A 19,616-nucleotide genomic window follows, 5' to 3' on the forward strand; every position below is an offset into this window, starting at 1 on the left:
ATAATTAGTCGAGATTGAAGCGTTTATTCGTTTGGATTGAAGAAGTTATTGACATGAGCGAAATGAGGGAGAGAGAGGGAGAGAGGGGGAGAGAGAGCGATAAAGAAAAAGAGAGAACAAGATAGAGGCAGACAATGTGAAAGAGAGAGAAAGATGAGAGAGAGAGAGAGAGAGAGAAAGAGCGAGGGAAAAAGAGAGAGAGAGAAAAATGTAAAGGCAGACAAGGGTAAAGAGAGAGAAATATGAGATAGAGAGGAACAGAGACAATGAAAGAGAAAGTGAAAGAAATGTATATTTATGTATATAGTATATAGAGAAAAACCAAGCCTATCGGCAAGCCGTGTTCATATCTTCTATCTCTCTCATTCTCCCCCTTCGCACTTTATCTGTCTCTTTGCATATTTAAAATACACATAAGAAGCATTACCTCTGTCTTGTTTATCTCTCTTTCACCCTAAACATCTCTCACTTTCTCACTAGACTCTCTCTCTCTCTCTTACTCTCACTCATTTCACTTTAATATTTGGTTTACTTAAAACTCTTTTTTCTCAGTGTAGCTCGCTGCATTCAAGGCTCATTCATAGGCCACCCGCAAGCTACTGCAGTTGCTGTTGCTGTTGCTGCTGTTGCTGTTGCTGTTGCTGCTGTTGCTGCTGGTTGCCAGCAATGCAATAAAACATTTCACAATGCGAGGCACTCTGCGGACATCATGCGGCAATTGGGTTTGCAGTGCAACATGTGGCGCTCGGTTGGGATCGCCGAGCAGCAAAAAAAAACTTAAGCAAAAATGCAACAAAAATCTAGAAATCCTATTCTCAAATCTCTCGCTCGCACTCTCCCACTCTCTCTTTCTCACGCTCGCACTCTCTTTCTCTCTCTGTTGTCTAGTCATGCTTGAAAAACATGTAAATAAATAATGCGACAAACACTTTAACCAAATAAAAGACAAACAACAACAACAACTAGAAATACCCTGTAAATAATAAATAGAAATGGCTTAGAATAACATTAATTTAATTTGTTTCGTAAAGTATTTTCAGTTCCTCTTTGAAGCATTTCAATTTTTCCACATAATACAATATTTGCTTTCAAATAGAGCCCGAAATCGTAATACTAAGTAACACCCTGTAGAGCCCCATTAATCAAAACCTATAAAGCCATATCCCTGGAGGGCGTGGCGTTCTTAGTTTTAGTGCTAGCTCACTGTTGAACTTCTCCAGAGATAGAGATCTTAATGCATATGGTCTGCCCCTTAGGGCGTGGCAGTCGAGAGGTTTGTCGAAATGAATTTGTATTGCTTTTCTAATTTGCAACATAAAAATTTATTTGCGATAAGGTTATGTTGCTTGAATTAAGCCAACAATGAGATAAAGCTCTAGAATTTCAGTGAAATTAGTTCAATTATATTATTAGTTCAATAACTAACCAAGCCACCCATTTTTTTTTTTTTGTTATAATAATCCGAAAATATATGCTTATTTTATTTTTGTGAGGTTAGGTTAGCATTTCTGTCCCAAAATCGAGAGTTAGGTTAATGTAACTATAATTAAATTGGTAATAATGATGGCTTAAGCATGTTTCAGTCGACTCATTTTAGGTTTTGTAGCGTCAATATTAGGTTTGATTATAAAAAGTGAGGTTAGAGCACATCAAAGTGTCATAGCATTCACCTAAAATTAGCTTTAACCTGCCTCGGAAATTTTAGCAATTAAAACTTGAATGTAACGGTCTTCTTCTTCTATTTTAGATTTCGGTTTCTGTTTTTGTTTCAGGTCGTATTTTTTTATATTTTAATTTAGATTTTTCTGCGTATGAAATTTTTTATCATAACTCATCAAAGTAGTTGCCAATGACAACGCTTTGGCCCTTTATTTTTCCGTGCCTCCCATTCCACGCCGTTGCGGTGAACGATGGGCGGAGGGCGGGCCGTGTGGGGGCGTGGTCAGTCGCGGGGCTTAAGGGTCGAGTCAGTGGATATTTGGCTTATCGCTGGAATGAATAAAGAAAACTTGAAAGCCTTTTAGCCGAGATATGCATATACACAGCACTCTCTCGTTCTCGTTCGCTCTCTTCATCTCTTTCACTTTCTCTCTATCTCTAGCTATCTATATATACACTCAAGTGCAAGAAAAAGGCAGTCGTTAAGTTTATTAAGTGCCCAAATGCAGATAAACTAAATGAGTGCATGCCAAATGGTGAGGGCGAAGGCGGCTGTGGCCAAGGCAAAGGCAATTTACGCAGGCAATGCAAGTTATCAAGTATCTTTGGACCCCCTCTGGCCCGGCAAGCGTTGCGCCTATGGAAAAGTTTCAAAGTAAACGAACAAGAGTGAAGAAGAGATAACAAACAATGTGCGGCTAACGGTGGTCGGGCAAATTACCGTTGCAAGCTGCAAAAACTTCATGGCGGACTGCAAAGATTAGCGCTATCAGTTAGCAGGAGAGAAAGAGACACAGATAGAGAGACAACGAAACAGAGCGAGAGAGACGTTAGCTTAAGAGCGCGACGGAGGAGTGGACGAGAGATAAAGCGAATGAGCGCGCTTTGACCGCATTAAACACAGTTTCAAGTGTTCACTTTACGCATGCTATATTCATATATACTAACACATATACATTTATATTTAAATGTATGCGTACATATTCTTATCTGTAGCAACCGCAGCAGCTGGGGGGAAAACAATAACAAATAATTATATTGTTATACAGAAAAAGTATGTTTTATAGCTGATAAGCAAGCAGCAGGGTTATTCACACACTGCGCACTAAAATTAAAATAAAAATAGAGCAACAAAGTCAATAAACCAAACATTTTAATTCATCGATTTTCAAATTCAAATTTTAATTCAAATTATTAACAGACGAATGCTAATTGGTATGCACAAATTGGCATACAATGTACTCAGACAAAAGCTAACTGCTGTAGATTTATCGGCTAACCGCGCAGCTATCAACAATTTGAGTGCTATGAAACCGCTTGGTATGGCAGTTGCATTTTATTTTTTTTTTGCTGTTTTTTTTTTTATATTTAGTACGCTGCGCACAGCTGTTGAAATGTGCGTTTCATATGAGCAGCAGCAGCAATAGGATTTACCCCATTTATCAGCTGTGTGCGTTAGTTGCGTACTTGCCTGGCTGGTCGACTATTTAGCCGCGCACTGCGCCAATTCGCAAAGCACTCAACATTCTGTTGCCGACAGCGACGCGGGCGTCGTGCCAGTGCGTGTTGTAGCCTTTTCTTTCGTTTTGTTGTTCCTATTCGCTTGTAAATAGAGCTACTTACTGTGTGTGTGTGGCTGGACTATATTCCATTTATTTTTTGTTTGTTTTGTTTTCGCTTTCATTTGTTACTTGAAATTAGCCACACCTAACGCGATGTCGCAGAATTGCAGCCCACAACAGTTAATTCAGTTCGTCAATTGCCGCTTGGTGCGAAATCATCAGCTGATCGTTGACGATCTGTGGGTGCGAGATGGCAAAATCATCAATCCGGAGCCAGTTTTCTACGATGAGCGGGCGACGGCGAACCAGCGCATCGACTGTGGTGGTGCGATCATCGCGCCCGGCTACATCGATTTGCAAATCAATGGTAAACAAGAGTGAAACAATTACAGCACAAGCAGCTGATTTTTCACTTTTAATACGCTGTCAAGGTCACATAACTTGCGTATATTAATCTAATCGCCGATTTGCCCCACTGTGCTGTAAGCACTAAAAAACTCGACAGTAATCAGAAAGACGAGAGGATGCATGAATAGCGATAATGGCCGAATTGCAAATCAACGGTAAACAACAAAACGAACTGTGTAAGCGCAAGTGAACGAGTGTTAGAGCAGTATAGCTAGCAAGCAAAGTTATGCATGCTGAGCCCGTTATGCACTCATTGCGCTTCTTGAAGAGTGCTAGAGCAGTGCATAGAGTTAGATTTTGCATGGTTTGCATATTTAAGTGTTAGAGCAGCACAGATAGCTGCAATACATTAACCATTCACATACATGATCAGCCTCTCTCCCTCTTTGTCCCGCAGGTGGCTATGGGGTTGACTTCTCCTACGACAAGGACACCATTGAGGCGGGCGTGCGCAAGGTAGCCGTCAGTCTGGTGGGCAGCGGCGTTACCTCATTCTGCCCCACACTCGTGACCTCACCCAATGACAGCTATCATACGATATTACCGCGTATGCCGCGACGCATCGAAGGCGGCGCCGGCATTTTGGGCGTCCATGCCGAAGGACCCTTCATTAATCCACAAAAGAAAGGCGCCCATCCAGCCAACTGCATTCAAACTATTGACAATGTGAGTAAATGTCCCACACATATGGGGCCTACTCAAGGAACGCAATTAACCAAAGAAACAGCAGAGCTAATTAACGGTTAAGTACGAGAGCCAGCAGCCAATCAAAATTAAGTACTCATAGTATATTCAGCAGTGCTATGGAACAATGTGCATATAGGGTACATTAGTTTTGTGCAATTATTTGAAAAATTTAAAGCTCTTATCAAAAATACAATATAATTATTGGTATAATTTTTCGATAGAGTTACCTAATTTTATCAAATTGTAAAATCTCCTTTCCTGTAATTGGCTAAATTTCTCTGACTTCTTTGCTTTGTTTAAGCTTATTGAAGCTTCTGTCCCCCCTTTTCATACTTCTCCCTTCTGTACTTAAACTTATTTTACGATAAAGTTACCTAATTTTATCAGATTGAGAAATCTCCTTTCCTTCTAATTAGCTAAAGTTCTCTGCCTTCTTTGCTTTGTTTAAGCTTCTCTCTTCAAAGCTTATTGAAGCTTTTCTCCCCTCTTTTCGCACTTCTTCCCAATACATACTACTTAAACTTATCTCTTCTATTCTCTCTCGTCGTTTCTTTCAGGGCATGGAGACGCTACGTTCGACGTACGGCGAGCTAGACCGCATTAAGATAATAACGCTGGCACCTGAGCAGGTGAGCGATGCGAACGTTATCGATGAGCTGGTGAGGGCGGGCATTACCGTCTCGCTGGGCCACTCGATGGCCAGCCTCAGCGATGGCGAGCGAGCCGTTCGCCATGGAGCCACTCTCATTACGCACCTGTTCAATGCGATGCTGCCCTTTCATCATCGTGATCCGGGCCTGGTCGGCCTGTTGACCTCCGATCAAATACCGCCTGGACGCATTGTCTACTTCGGCATCATTGCCGATGGGGTGCACACGCATTCGGCTGCCCTGCGCATCGCCTATCGGACGCATCCCGATGGCTTGATCTTGGTCACAGATGCGATCTCAGCCCTGGGCCTGGAGGATGGCATCCATCACATTGGCCAGCTGCCGCTGGAGGTGAAGCAGGGCCGAGCTTTCATAGCTGGCACCGATACGCTCTGTGGCAGCATAGCGCCCATGGACGAGTGTGTGCGCATCTTCCAAAGGGCAACAGGTGACTCCATCTGGAATAGCTTTCCCTTTCGTTCTATCTTAACTGTCTCCCCCTTTGCTCAGGCTGCTCCAAGGTCTTTGCCATAGAGGCTGCCACATTGCATCCGGCGCGCTGTTTGGGCATTGAACGTGAGAAAGGAACCCTGGACTTTGGCTCGGATGCTGATTTCATAGTGCTGAACGATGATTTACAGGTTCTATCCACCTGGATAGCAGGCGAGCGGGTTTACAAATCCAGCAACTGAGCCCTGCCCACGCTACAAACATTCTCTTTGTTGTCTATTTTGCTTCTTTGCTTTTGTTTTTTATTTTTTCACTTGTTTTATTTGGATTAGATGACGCTTTAATTTGTTCTTTAATATTTAATTATTAAATCATTTGGTGTGGACAACTACGCTAAATCCATATACATGTACAAATAATAAGTATTACGAAAAAAAACACATTTTATATTTATATAAATACACGCACACACGCATATGCACATTCATACATATATACAATTATAAATATGTATTTATGTGTGAATATGTGTGCATGGTTTAGGCGCTTTGGCGTAAGCTACGAAATGTTTCTCCGCCATTTTTTTTTTTTTTTTTTTTTTTTTGTTTTTTTTGCTCTGCTAGACAATTACATTTGCCAAAAAATAAATCGAAATACAGTTAATCATTACAATATGCAGGCGAATCGTTTCCCTCCTCACTTTCATACATATACTCTTTCCTAACCAATAACAAAACGGAAAGCAAGTTGCAGCTAAGCTAACTAACGGTTAAACGCAAATAAGCAGGCAGCCAATCAGAATGAAGTACTCGCAAGTATTTGTTATAGCATTACATACATGTATGTCTGTCTGTGTGTGTGTGTGTGTGTGTGTCTGGCTGTGTCTTGCAAATGTATATATGACAAATCATTATAGTTACAGTTACATGTTACAAGTGTGCCCGACAATTTAAAAAAAAAAACGCGTACATAATTGTTGGCATATTTTAAGTGATTTTTTTCTTCTTTTTTTTCGTGGTTTTTAAGTAATCATATACATATACAATATCAAGTGTGTTACACTGTGTGTGTGTGTGCTTGTATGTGTGTGAGGGAGAGGGAAATAGTGTTTAAGTCGCATGTGCGTCCGTTTCAGTTCCGTCTGTTCCACTGTTCGCTAAGTAGGGCCGCATGCCACAAATGCGCGTGACATGCAAAAATGCAGTTCAATTTTTTGTTGTTCTTGATATTGCTGCTTATCAATTTGCAGCTATAGCTGTTTCATTTTTCACTTGGTTCGGTTCGTTGTGCGTTTACAAACGTACGCTGTATTGTTGTTCTTTGTTTTTTTTGTTTTTGTTTTTTTTTTGTAAAATTACTCCAAATTACATTTATACAATATTATAAAACTTTAGGTAGGTTCTTTCTCGGTTGTAACTGCTATTAGTGTGTGTGTACGCGTGTGTCTATGTGTGTGTATTTGTCGCAGTTGATTGCTTGCTGTGTATAACAGTTAGCAGTATAACAATTATATACTGCTGGTCCGCCACTTTATGGGGTTATGACACTTGTTAGTTTTGCTTTAAGTTGGTTTTTTTTTTATTTTTTATTTTAATTAATTTACTTTTTAGCGCAGCATAGGAAATGTCATGTGTGTGGAAGCGAGACAGGATGCGCATGAGTACCAGTTCGATTGCAGGGTTGCCACCCAGTAGAAAACGCATTTGATTTTTTTTCTTTGTTGTTTTTCTTGTTCATATAGTAATAATAAAGGAGCTATCAAAAAGTTATAAAACACACACTCATCACACACACACACACAAACATGCAATTGCACGCACACAGTTAAAAAAAGCACTAGGTTTTTGCCAAGTTTGTTATATATGTATATGTATATATATATATTATGTGTAGGTATGTGTGTGTATGTATGTATGTATGTATATGTATGCATGTATGTATGTAGATCACAAAACCAACCGTGAACGTTAAACTAACAGGTGTCATAACCCCATTACGCACAACATTTGCTGTAGCTCGTCGCCTTATCGCTATTGCCGCGATCGATGACAACCCTTTCGGGATTCTCGGCCGATTCGCGGCCCGATGTTTTATCTAATATGGCCTCGGCAAGTTCACAAAATGCGCGCTCAATGTTTATATTTGATTTGGCGGATGTTTCCATAAACCGTATGCTGTGCTCCCTTGCAATCTACAGAGAGGGCGAGAGAGAGAGAGTGGGTGTGTGATTATGAGCGTAATTCTAAGAACTTTTGTTTATGTATGTGTAATTTACCGCTTCGCCGCGCTCTTTGCTGACAACTCGCTTGTCGGACATATCGCACTTGTTGCCCAATATCATCTTCTCCACATCCTCATTTGCGTGCTGAAACAAGCGAAAGAGAGTGAGAGAGAAAGAGGATGAGTGAATGAGATCGTTTGGGAATTTGATTGGATTTACTTACCTCGTCTATGTTCCGTAACCATTTGACTATATTCTCGAAACTTTTCTCATTCGTTATGTCATAGACGAGCATTATGCCCATCGCGCCACGGTAATAGGATGTGGTGATTGTGTGAAATCTCTCCTGTCCGGCCGTGTCCCATATTTGTAATTTAATTTTTTTGCCCCTGAGTTCGACTGTTTTGATTTTGAAATCGATTCCTGCAAGGCAAACAACAATAACAATCAATCAACATATAAATAGAAATGGCGAGAGATCGTTTCGCATAGTCCAATTACAGCAATGACGTCACAAGTTGAACTGGTTTATCGTATTGAATGAACATTTGATAATAAAATTTATTTAGTTGGAAGTTTGAATAATGCGTAGCCTTGTACATACATATATGTGAATCATAACACACACACACACGCCCATGCACTCAAGTATTTATATAGATATATATATATATGCGTCATTATTTTTAATCCAGTTTACCAACACTGTGTACATTAAATACCACAGCAGCGCCTGACTACAGCCAACAACAACAACAGCGCGCCTTATGCAGGCATCGAATGCGAATCATCAAGTCCAAAGGCTATCGCACGTACGTACATACCAGAATATATATGTATATATGTACCTGTATATATCAATATATGCATTCTTAACTTCAGCATTCTAGGGCCGGCTGACCACGCCCAATACGCACGGACAAGTGGCCGTGTCCTTGTTGTTTTTGGGCGCCGCCTACAAAATCTACACACACATACATAAACATTGGCAATTGACGATGCCGCTCGCCAGCACACACACATACACAGCAGGTCTGCAGGTACATGCACACACAAACACACACATGCATATGTCTTCACATATATGTATGAATGTGTGAAGTTATGTTAAGTGTGGACTGCGCCATTTACTTACCTATGGTCGATATAAATGTGGATGTGAATGCATCATCCGAGAAACGGAATAGTATGCAGGTCTTTCCAACGCCGGAATCGCCAATTAGCAGAAGTTTAAAAAGTAAATCGTACGTTTTCTTTGCCATTTCACGTTACGGCACTCGCACAACACACGCACACACACACAAACGTACGCACCTACACGCACACGCACAAACACGCTCGCTCACTACACACACACACACACACAGTGGCACTTGCACTCACAGGTTCTTTATAGAACAAAGCACATATATAGAGTGTAGGATTCAACAACAATTATGTCGATTGCTATTCGCCTTTGGTATGGTTTCTATTTGATGCAATTTGCGCGTTACTTAAGTGTGCAATCAAAAAAAATTCTACAGAACTTTTATACGTTTTAAGCACTTTATTTTTCTACGCAATGCAATTGTTGCTGTTCGCTTTCAGTGTGACCGCAGCGCGAAATGAAAAAATTACCCACACTCGGTATGAAACGTAAATGCAACTCTGCTTAGCTCGCGACCTACATCAATATTTATCAAAAATTTATTTTTCACTATAAACTGAATTCAGTCAATATACATAGCAAATACAATAAGCTACAGTTTCTATAAGCTTATACAATATTTTCTGCTAGTTATTTCTATGCTGACCATGCTAGCAATAGTTTTCGTGCATCAAGCAACCCTGTGTGCTGCCGTTGCTCAACACTGCAACCGCGACATACATATAAACAAGGGTACACAATAAATAAATATAAAGTGTAAACGTTTCGATTTGTGCACAAAATGGATCTGGACTGGCAAAACAGTCTGACAGAGATCAAAGATCGTGGCCAATATCTCTTACACTCAGAGAAATGGGCCGATTGTCGCTTTCTCGTTGGCACACCACCCAACCAACGCATTATATCGGGCCACAAGCTCCTTTTGGCCATGGCTTCGCCTGTTTTTGAGCGAATGTTCTATGGCAATCTACCGGACAAAACGGATCCCATCATAATACCCGATGTACAACCGGAGGCATTTGAGGCAATGCTCGAGTATATCTACACGGATCGCATAACAATCGGCTCATTCGACAAGGCATGCGAGCTGTGCTACGTGGCCAAGAAATATATGCTTCCACATGTGGTGACGCGCTGCACCCACTTCCTATGGGCGGATCTGAGTCCAAAGAATGCATGTCGTGCCTACGAGTTTGCCAAGCTGTTCGACGAGCCACGCCTTATGCAGAGCAGCATGGATCTGATCGCGGCCAATACCAGGGAGGTGCTCTCCGATCCCAGTTTCCTGGATATTGAGGTCTCCACTTTGATGGCCATATTGGATCAGCATCGGCTGAACATTGACTCTGAGCTGGATTTGTTCAATTGTCTGCTGAAATTCGCCAGCGAACGCGGCATTCTGAACGAGAACGGGAACGAGGAGGCGGCCAGTGGCAGTGGCAAATCCATCGCTTGTGCGGAACAAGCAGCCGCAGCTGCCAACGACATGATCGAGGAGATCAAAATGGAACCAGATGTGGCGGCCATGGTGCAGCATATGCACCAGGACGAGGACGTTGAGAGCTACAAGCAGCCCACTGGCAATGGTTCCGCCGGCAGCTCACCCGATCATCCAGCCGGCAGCAGCTGCTCCTCATCGACATCGAATGCAAATGCAAATGCGAATGCCAGCGCTGCCATTGTCAATGACGATGTGGTGATCATTGACAGCGATGCATCCGGCAATGCCAACGAGGAGGAGATGAACGCGGCGGAGGCAGCCGCCAATATGATCAACATGATGGACGCACAAAGGACGATCATGGACGGTGCAATGCTGCGGCAGGCCGTCAAGAAGATACGCTTCCTCACCATGACGCCGCAACAGTTTGCCGAGGGACCGGCACGCTCCAAGCTGCTCAAGCAGCACGAGGCACTCGCCATACTCATCAAAATCTCCAGTCCCACACTGAACGATTGCAATATGCCGGAGGGATTCTGCGTGTCGCGGAGCACGCGCAACTTTTACGAGTCGGCGCACAGGCAGCGGGAGCTCAGCTCCTCCTATCGGAGTGCCAATAATCCGACGAATGCAGCCAACGGCTTCCCGGGCCCCGCCACGCGCACCAACCAGCCGCTCTTCACGCGTCAACGCATCAGCGTACCGCTCAACCTGGGCGCCAATGCGGGCGCCGCGGCGGCCGCAACCGTCGATCATATACCCGCATATGGCTTTAGCTTTGAGGATGAGCCGCTGCCCATGCCCAATGCCGCCGCCTTTGGCGATGCGTACGACGGTCCGCCGCCGCCAGTCGCTGCAGCCGGAGCAGCAGCAGCAGCCGCAGCAGTAGCAGCGCCAGCGGCTCCTCCGCCCGGCAGTGACAACGATGTCATTGTGGCCAGCAATTCGCATCACGATATGACACGCTCCTACTGCATGCGCTCCATAGCCAGGCAGTTCGATTATCGCAATACCAGCGTCACCGACTGTGGCGTCACCTTTCAGGTATGTGGAGAGATCGGATAGAAATGAATCGAATGAAGCGAATCTCTAATTTGATTTGATTGCTCTTCTGCCAGGTGGACACGAACATTTGGATCCTGGGCGTGCAGGTGCCCACGCAGGTGCTTTGCGGCGAGCTGATGAATTCGGCTGGCTTTGCGGAGCGCTACACGGAGGTGCTCTACGCCCACATACAGGACATGCATGGATCGCGCATCACGTATACGCACTGTACGGCCCGGGTGCGATACGATTCGCACTTGGACATCACATTCGATCGGCCCGTCTACATCTATCGCAATCAGATCTACAAGATCTATGTGGTCTTCAACAAAATGGGCTGGTATCCGATGTATTCGTGTGTGCCGGATACGGTACGGCAGCGCGTCAAATTCATGTTCAATGTGGGCAATCCGACGGAATCGGTGCGCGATGGTCTCATCTATGCAATTATATTCTCGACGCCGCAGGATCATGCGCGGCATCTGATCGATTGATCGACTAAAAATGGACGAATAGCAACAACAACAACAACAACAACAACAAATGCGATCAACGAATTTGAGATGTGATAGATTTTTGTTTCCATCCCAATTTGCTTGCTTACTGTCTTTCCATTGTTCCACAATTAGTTTTTTCGGTAGCACAGTGAAATCTGGCATTGACGGACGACTTTACAGCGTTTATCTCTTCCCTATTCTTTTTTCTAGTTTCTTAAGTCAACTTCTGCTTTATTAATAAATACTATATTTAAAACTAACAAAATTGTTGGAAATTCTTTATTAACTAAGTAGGACGAGTTGTGGCGGTACATGAATATATACATATATATGTACATATATGTTCTTATAGTCGAAGGGGTCTAAATTGATTTCATATCCTGTACTTCAACTAGACAGTAGATAGGAAGGTTGTAAAGAGAAAACAAATAGATAGATCGAAAATAGATAGAAAAAAAGGAGTAGATAGATTGATAGATAGATAAATAACTAGAAGATAAACAGGTATAGTAGATACAAGCAAAGTAGATAGATGGATATATAGGTAAATAGATAGATAGATACATATGTAGTAGATAGATAGATAGATAGAGATGTAGTAGATAGGGATGAAGTAGATAGATAGAAGATAGAAAGGAAGTAGATAGATAGATAGATACATAGATAGAGATGAAGTAGATAGGGATGAAGTAGATAGATAGAAGATAGAAAGGAAGTAGATAGATAGATAATAGATTTCAGATAGATAGACTTCATAAATCATTCGGTTAGTTAATAAGTAGTTATTGTTGGGCAATTTAGACCCTAGACTCCTAGACTCCTAGAGTCCTGAACCCCTCAAAAAACTGTTTTTTCTATGCACGCACACAAGCAACACATGCACACACACACACACACACTCTGCTAACTGCTCAGTTGAAGCAATTCACTTATCTGAAACCATAGAGCAATTACTTCTATACAAAGATTAATAGATATATAAAATAAACTCTAAAATGATTCCAAGAAGAATATTAGGAATCAGGCAAGAGTATTAGAATTAAGGCCAATTCTAATTTTTGATGTTGAATCTAATGATAATAATATAATATTATACTATATAGTTGCTGTAAATGGATGGAATGTATTGGAACTTTTCATTAATACATTAAAAGATTCATATCCAAATAACATACATATACTTTACATACATATAACTTCATATATATGTACATATATGTATACTTTATATATATACTTTCATATATACATACATACATACATATATACTTTATAAATATACCCTTATACGCCACATATATTATCCGATAATTTTACTCGAAATAAAACCAAATTTTGTTTCAAAAATATTACAATAAATAAATTTAAACTTTATTGCATATAGAGCTCAATTGGAAAGTAACAAAAAAGATATATAAAAAAAATATACAAAAATTATATGAATTGGAAGAAAAAAAAACAAGTTATGTTAAATGATCGATAATTATTGCAATATTTGATGCTAGGAAATGAGAGCAAAGTGCGAGCGGGATAGCCACAGAGCAGGTGCACAAGATATAGAGAAAGAGAGAGAGAGACGGATAGATATACAGATAGCTATAGATAGTGTCATAGAGAGAGAGAGAGAGAGAGAGAGAAAGAGCGAGTCAGCGAAGCTTTACATATGTACAGTTGAGTGTGAGCTGCTTTGTTGTTGAACAGTTTCTTCTTCTTCTTCTTCGTCTAGCTGCAGTTACTACGGTCACACTATTTGCCATAGTTGGCACAGCTGCCGCTGGCATATTCGGGATCCTCGCAGGTGAGCGTGTGCTCGTCGAAGACCTTGTCCTCGCCGCAGCTAATCAGACGTGGATAGCCCTCCACGCAGGTGATCAAGCGATGGCAATCGCCCTGCACGGGGAACCGGGGGAAGGGCCAGAAGCGAGCGGCCACCGAATTGGGATCGACCTTTGTGGGACACTTGAAGCCAACAACAGCTGAAAGAGAAATCAAGAGATATTAGAATAGATCTGGGCGTTAGCCAAATGACTAATCGATTAGTCGATTCATGGATATTTATTGATCAATTCAGTTAAAGTAGCTAAGAAATAATGCTGAGCTGATTTAATAACTCGATTCACAAGGTTCAGCTATAGAGGATAGTACAGTAACAGACAGGAACTAGTGGAACTTGTAGTTCATGAACAATTGACAAAAATCGCTCATGATCGAGTATTAATGAATAGCTGAATAAGATCAAGCTGATTAAGTAAAGCTGTGTAGGCGAATCAGTGGTGGTGGTGGCTGATCAGTGGTGATCCTTATCGCTACACTGATCACTAAAAGAGTTGAACTAGTTCATTTGAATGAGTCGTTCAATTAAAGTTGCTGCTAAGCCATATAAGATCTATTATCTCAGACTCTCACCCTCGGGATTGCAGTGATCGAGCAGCTGATCGGGCCAGTTGCAGCCATGGATGCGCTCATCGTACGCCAGACCCGCATCGCAGTCCTGTTCGTGGGGCTCGCCGTGGGCGCATTTGATGTAGGTGGTGGAGCATTCCTTCGAGACGGCATACAGACCAAACTGATACTCACAGCCAGGTGTCGAAATGGGCGTGGCTAAGGCAGAGAATCAGAAAGAGAGAAAGGAAGAGAGAGAGAGAGAGAGAAATTAATATCTTCAATTTGGAATCGTCTTTCATACATACATATATGTACATATATCGATTTCGTTACTTACGATCCCACTGACGACCTTTGCAGTCAACGGCCCAGTTGTAGTTGCAGTGATTGTGCACAGCGCCCTTGCCATCGAAGAGCAGACCGTTCTCGCAGGTCTCCAGGGTCAAGGTGCCGTTGGTGCAGAGGAAGAACTGATCACAGTTCTCGGTGTGGGCGTAAGCCTGGACGCCATGCTTCTCGGGGCATTCGGGTGTGCCAACAGCCAAAGCATTTGCTGTAATACAAAAAACAGAGACAGTTAGCGATCGTTATCGATATCGATCTTAGTATCGATTGTAAGTGAAATCGATTTTCATGTGAGGATTGAGTTTTTATTATCATTGTATGCATATATGTAATTATATGCAAATAAATCATGGGGAATACTTATCGTTATCGATTATTATATGTTGTCGAATTACTTATTATCAATTATATACACATATATACATATACACATATATAAATTGGCATAACTTAGCTCTACCACTGGTCAGTGGCTCTACAGAATAGGCAATCATTATCGTTATCGACATAGTTATCGATAGAGCTTATTTATCGAAAACATACTTTATGAATCAGTATCAATATTCAACCAGTTTTAGCTCCATGCCATTTGCTTTAGAACTACCTTGTATTGCTATCGATAGTGCTATCGATATCGCTAAAATAATCGATTTCTTATTGAAATTACTTTCGTCATTTAACTAGTTTCTATTCCGTCTTTTACATTTGCTATCATGATTACACTAAATAGCTGCAGTTAAATATAAGTTATCGTTATCGATAGTAAGATTGTTCAAGTAATCGATTGAAATGACAATCTATAGATCTGTAGCACTCTCTTGCCACTTGCAAGTGAGGTACTTTGCTATTGTTTACTGTGTGATATCGTTATCGTTATCGCTATTATTATCGTTATCGTTATCGCCGCCGTATCAAACTGTCTCGCGTGTCGAGGAAGTGTCGCCCTCATTACTATTCCCCATTGATGCCAATGGCCATTATTAAACTTGAAAGCGCACACTTCCTTCCTACCCAGCGACTGTCAACTGGTTTCGCTAAGTGTGTTGCTGTCAGTGTTGCAAGTGCAAGTGTTGTAAGTGCTTGTCAGTGTGTGAGTGCGAATGTGAGTGTGAATGTGACAGGCTTTCGGCTGATGGCTTACGGCTTTCGAGCATCTTCGCGTCTAGCGCCGGCGTTGGATGATGTAACCGAGGCCCAGAGATTTGCGACTTGCCTCGGGCAACGGGTTAAAGCACCGCAAACTGTTTTCATTTTCATTTTAATTTTCATTTTAACTGCTCGCTGTTGATTTCGTGCGGCATTTGCAACTGTTTATGCATTTGCTTAACACTGCTAAAGATTTCCGGCAATTAATTTACCAACACTTATCGATAATTTTCTGTCCGAAAATAAACGTTTAACGTTTCGCAAAAAAAAAAGTAGCGAAATATGTTTATTCGTTTGTTAATTTTTGTACAATTTCTTCACTTCAACCTTTTGAAGTCGCACAGAAACTCGTTGGGCCGACAACATTTCGAGACGTTTTTTTTTTCAGCTTTGTATTTGTTTTTTTAGATCGAAATTTTATAATATCCAATGTGATTAGGTCTAATGGTGAACTGGTTTGACGGGCCGAGTTCTGCTTTGACTTTGTAGCTTTTAAATGTTTGGCATTTGTTTTAATTAGGGTTCGAATACGTAGACGAATCAGACAAATACACTGCACGAAAAGTGCGTGTACTAAGCGAAGCTATAAATAAGCTAAATAAAAAGGGGTCTCAGAGGAGTTAAAGTTTGCCTCAAAAACTGCATCTAGCGTTAATTATTTGTAAAAATATTTATATTCTTTTCATTTTTATTATTTAATTTATTTTTTAGTTAATATTTATTTTTAATATTTAATTAATTTAATATTTCTTTTTTATCATTCATTTTATATATCTAATTAATTAATTTGTAATATTTCATTATTTTTTATATTTATGAATTTATGAATTATTAATATTTATTTATTATTAGTAATATTTTTCTTATGTTATAAGGTTAAAAACCTTTCACATAAAGTTACGCTTTTCGTTGACTTTCATACGATTTTTTTTTTTTGCTCAGTGTACCAAGAGAAAATCTTTAAAGCTGATTTAGCTGTTTGACTTAATCATTTATTAATTTTTTTGAAATATATTTTTCCCAGTTTTGCGGTGTAAATATAGAATTCATAAACTAAAAAATAAATCATATACTATAAATACGGATTTGCTTAAATTTGTATTGTACATGTGAATAAGTGCCACAGTGTAAATAGCTTTTTTTTCACAGTGTATTTAACTTGCAAATATATAACAAACTAACAGCAATAGAACTTCATGGAGCTCTAGAATTGATTGCTTTGGGTGATGTTTCCGCTTGATCTAAAGCACCAAATCCAGCATAAATTTTAAACTTAAGCACACTTCCTCTCAGTGTAAAATGCTTTGTTTTATTTATTTAAAATATGATTATAAATAATTAAGCTGAGCTGCGCTTAAACTCAAATTGCCTACATTATTTTGCAACAAAAATTGGCTCAGTGTACACGACAACCACTTAAAGACTTTATATAAGCAGCTTTAAATGGAGATGTAATATTTTCGTAATGCATTTCAGCTATTTTTGGATTCCGTTCCAACTCTAAGCAATATTTGTCTCAGTGTATCTCTCAGTCATCTAGCCACAGCAGACACCAACTGGCTCAACAAAAGCAAAAGTTATAAACGATCAGCTCAGTGGAATACTGGATCTGCATGCCAAATGAGCTTGAGAATTCTAGGTAGCTATCGTAGCTGTAATGGGGCGTATTTGAACACTCCCCCCTGGCCCCTGCCCACTGTTAGCAGTAAACCAAGCTGTTCAGGGTTAAATGACAACGAGCTGCTGCTGCTACTGCTGCTGGCTAGCTAATTGGAGCAGAAAGGCGAATGGGAGGCAAGCCTTTGGCATAGCCTTGAAGCTGTCCAACCAACAGTAGACAGTAGACCCAATCCAATTCGAGAACAACAAGCCAATAACCCAATTAGAAAATGTTGCCATTCCAATTGGCGTACAATTCGTTTTTGAAAGTAAAAGCTCAGCTCAGGGCTTAGCACGCTATGGAAGGGGGTTGCGCTAATGCCAAATATGCACATGCCAGCTCGCATTCCAGCGACAGCTGCACAGGTTGCACAGCTAGCTGTAAGTGTAACGATAACAAAATGGCGGCCACTTACCGTAAGCAATGAATGCCAGGATCAGGACGCAGCTTAGTTGTGCGCGTTGCATGTTGGCGGCGAAGACGAAAACGTAACTAACGGTAACAGCAACAGCCGAGAATGGCAAGCAGGCGACAAAAAAAAATCAATCGATTTGAGAAAAAAAAATAAACAAAAATAATAACAACAACAAAAACAACAATGGCAATGACAACGGCAACGACAACGCTTCAATTTGAATTCAACAGCGCGACACTTGAAATTCCGCTGCACGTTTTAACGGTTACGCGTTCCAAACTCAACTGAAAAGATTTATACCGCGCTCAAGAAGAAGAAGCAGCAGCAGCACCACCACCAACATTGGCCGTAGCGCAGCGGCAGCGGCAGCAGCGCCGCCCGCAGCAGCGATCGCGGCGACAGCAATAACAAAAGTTTTGCAAAGCTTTATTTTTTGGCGTTTCGTATTTGAATTTTGTTGCCGAGCAGCACAGTGGTATAGCGCGGGGGGAGGGGGAGTATTCGCAATGTGTGGTGGGTGGGTAGCTGGGCAATTAAAAGGGGTCGCCAGGGGCAGAGGCTATGCGGACGCTAATACATGTGTATGTGTGCGCAGGTACTTAGGCAAGGCAGAGCATGCGTGCGTGTGTGTGTGTGTGCGCAGGTACTTAGGCAAGGCAGAGCAAGCGTGTCTGTATGTGTGCGCAGGCACTTGGGCAAGGCAAAGCATGCGTGTATGTATATGTTTATGTGTTTATGTTGTCACAGCGAAGGCGCGCGCGCGCAGCGTTTGATTGAACAATTTTTGGTACAAAAACAAAAATGCAAAACATGATTTGGGCTTTTGCTGCTGCTGTTGCTGCTGGCAACATGTGTGATTGAAAGTAAAAGGCAAAGCTCAAGCTGCTCGTAAGCTTACCATTCATTGATTGCATTCGGGCTGCGGGCTTCGTGCATCGGCTAAGCTACGTCGTCATCGTCGTCGTGTTTGTTGTTATTGTTGCTGTCTGCATTGTGCTTGCCTTCGTCTTGCCGATTACCGTTACATTGTTAACTATTGCAACACTGTTTGCCGTTGCTGCTGGCTGCTGTTATTGTTGGTGTTGGTGTTGGTGTTGCTGTCTGTGTGGCCAGCGAGAATTACGTAACATAACTTAGTGCGCTGCACTTCGTTTTAGGCCGAGCATAACAGTTACATCGTCGTGTTTGCCTATGCAGACTTGAACGCACACATTCATTCAAATACAGTATTACAAATAAATTGATAACAATTTGAAACGAATATTCAGATTGTAATTTATTATTATTATTTAATTAAGATGTTGTATTGGGTTAATCATTAAGTTTACTGTTACTTCTACTAATTTTATGAGCACCGCTGTATGCATGTATGTATGTATGTGCCCTTTGATTGACAGGCAGATCTGTTGTCGTAAGACTATGCTGTATGTACATACATATGTATATACTAGATATACAGTAGAAGCCGGTATAAAGGCACTCAGGGGACCGTCGTTATACCCGGAAGGCCCTATAACCGTATAAGTTTGCTCATAAAAGTTTGTCTGGTGACCAGCATTTTCGTCGCATTAACCGTATAGATGCTATAAGCGGAGTCGTTATAACCGGATTCTACTTTATATCATTTTTAATTTGTATATAAATATATAGGATATTTATATAGTGCATATACATACATACATATTCTCCTCAGTCACACACACATACATATACACATGTACAATTATACACATCTATATACCTAACATTTAAGTAAGGATATTCAAAAGTCAGCAGACCTTTGACTGCATTTGCCCAGTGTTAACCCGTTAGTGCCCGTTAGTGCAATTAACGGTTATTGTGTTGCTGTTGACAAAGGGTTAATAAGACGCGTTCAGCTTGCATGGCAGCAACAGTAGA

The 19,616-nt window shown here is 41.2% G+C and overlaps 4 protein-coding genes across 7 annotated transcripts; 2 read left to right on the top strand and 2 right to left on the bottom strand.

Moving 5' to 3' along the window:
• The first annotated feature begins 3,046 nt into the window (after positions 1 to 3,046).
• Positions 3,047 to 5,772, top strand: LOC6585928 (N-acetylglucosamine-6-phosphate deacetylase). 4 transcript variants are annotated; one of them, XM_015160560.3, is made up of 5 exons: positions 3,047 to 3,264; positions 3,361 to 3,588; positions 4,027 to 4,295; positions 4,874 to 5,414; positions 5,477 to 5,772. In XM_015160560.3, exons 2-5 carry the CDS (start codon positions 3,375 to 3,377, stop codon positions 5,656 to 5,658), a joined length of 1,206 nt encoding a protein of 401 aa, XP_015016046.1. In that variant the 5' UTR covers positions 3,047 to 3,264; positions 3,361 to 3,374; the 3' UTR covers positions 5,659 to 5,772. The 4 variants fall into 4 exon arrangements, with proteins under 4 accessions (XP_015016046.1, XP_015016044.1, XP_015016043.1 ...); XM_015160558.3 differs by having other exon boundaries at positions 3,047 to 3,218; XM_015160557.3 differs by lacking the exon at positions 3,047 to 3,264 and adding an exon at positions 3,653 to 3,805 and having other exon boundaries at positions 3,507 to 3,588.
• A 1,346-nt stretch (positions 5,773 to 7,118) lies between these two features.
• On the bottom strand, positions 7,119 to 9,244 carry LOC6585929 (ras-related protein Rab-10). The gene is made up of 4 exons (XM_002011517.4): positions 8,773 to 9,244; positions 7,861 to 8,060; positions 7,692 to 7,781; positions 7,119 to 7,607 (listed from the first exon to the last, which is right to left on the bottom strand). Exons 1-4 carry the CDS (start codon positions 8,897 to 8,899, stop codon positions 7,410 to 7,412), a joined length of 615 nt encoding a protein of 204 aa, XP_002011553.1. The 5' UTR covers positions 8,900 to 9,244; the 3' UTR covers positions 7,119 to 7,409.
• A 233-nt stretch (positions 9,245 to 9,477) lies between these two features.
• Positions 9,478 to 12,026, top strand: LOC6585930. Its single transcript, XM_002011518.4, has 2 exons — positions 9,478 to 11,269; positions 11,344 to 12,026. The coding sequence occupies exons 1-2, from the start codon at positions 9,566 to 9,568 to the stop codon at positions 11,761 to 11,763; spliced, it is 2,124 nt and encodes a 707-aa protein (XP_002011554.1). The 5' UTR covers positions 9,478 to 9,565; the 3' UTR covers positions 11,764 to 12,026.
• Positions 12,027 to 13,104: 1,078 nt separating this feature from the next.
• Positions 13,105 to 18,016, bottom strand: LOC6585931 (protein obstructor-E). The gene is made up of 4 exons (XM_002011519.4): positions 17,718 to 18,016; positions 14,489 to 14,704; positions 14,173 to 14,367; positions 13,105 to 13,742 (listed from the first exon to the last, which is right to left on the bottom strand). Exons 1-4 carry the CDS (start codon positions 17,767 to 17,769, stop codon positions 13,513 to 13,515), a joined length of 693 nt encoding a protein of 230 aa, XP_002011555.1. The 5' UTR covers positions 17,770 to 18,016; the 3' UTR covers positions 13,105 to 13,512.
• Between the last annotated feature and the right edge of the window lie 1,600 nt (positions 18,017 to 19,616).

The sequence above is a fragment of the Drosophila mojavensis genome, unplaced genomic scaffold (genome assembly GCF_018153725.1).
Source record: "Drosophila mojavensis isolate 15081-1352.22 unplaced genomic scaffold, ASM1815372v1 contig_136, whole genome shotgun sequence".
NCBI lineage: Eukaryota > Metazoa > Arthropoda > Insecta > Diptera > Drosophilidae > Drosophila > Drosophila mojavensis.

What these genes read in the sequence shown, in the direction of transcription:
- LOC6585930 (XM_002011518.4), top strand. Translation starts at nt 9,566, where the DNA reads ATGGATCTGGACTGGCAAAACAGTCTGACAGAGATCAAAGATCGTGGC. An exon ending in ACTGTGGCGTCACCTTTCAG is followed by an intron (nt 11,270 to 11,343) that starts GTATGTGGAGAG and finishes CTCTTCTGCCAG; the next exon opens with GTGGACACGAACATTTGGAT.
- LOC6585928 (XM_015160560.3), top strand. Translation starts at nt 3,375, where the DNA reads ATGTCGCAGAATTGCAGCCCACAACAGTTAATTCAGTTCGTCAATTGC. An exon ending in GCATTCAAACTATTGACAAT is followed by an intron (nt 4,296 to 4,873) that starts GTGAGTAAATGT and finishes CGTTTCTTTCAG; the next exon opens with GGCATGGAGACGCTACGTTC. An exon ending in CATCTTCCAAAGGGCAACAG is followed by an intron (nt 5,415 to 5,476) that starts GTGACTCCATCT and finishes CCCTTTGCTCAG; the next exon opens with GCTGCTCCAAGGTCTTTGCC.
- LOC6585929 (XM_002011517.4), bottom strand. Translation starts at nt 8,899, where the DNA reads ATGGCAAAGAAAACGTACGATTTACTTTTTAAACTTCTGCTAATTGGC. An exon ending in CACATTTATATCGACCATAG is followed by an intron (nt 8,061 to 8,772) that starts GTAAGTAAATGG and finishes TTTGCCTTGCAG; the next exon opens with GAATCGATTTCAAAATCAAA. An exon ending in GCAAAGAGCGCGGCGAAGCG is followed by an intron (nt 7,608 to 7,691) that starts GTAAATTACACA and finishes CCCTCTCTGTAG; the next exon opens with ATTGCAAGGGAGCACAGCAT.
- LOC6585931 (XM_002011519.4), bottom strand. Translation starts at nt 17,769, where the DNA reads ATGCAACGCGCACAACTAAGCTGCGTCCTGATCCTGGCATTCATTGCT. An exon ending in CCTGGCATTCATTGCTTACG is followed by an intron (nt 14,705 to 17,717) that starts GTAAGTGGCCGC and finishes TTTGTATTACAG; the next exon opens with CAAATGCTTTGGCTGTTGGC. An exon ending in CAAAGGTCGTCAGTGGGATC is followed by an intron (nt 14,368 to 14,488) that starts GTAAGTAACGAA and finishes TCTCTGCCTTAG; the next exon opens with CCACGCCCATTTCGACACCT.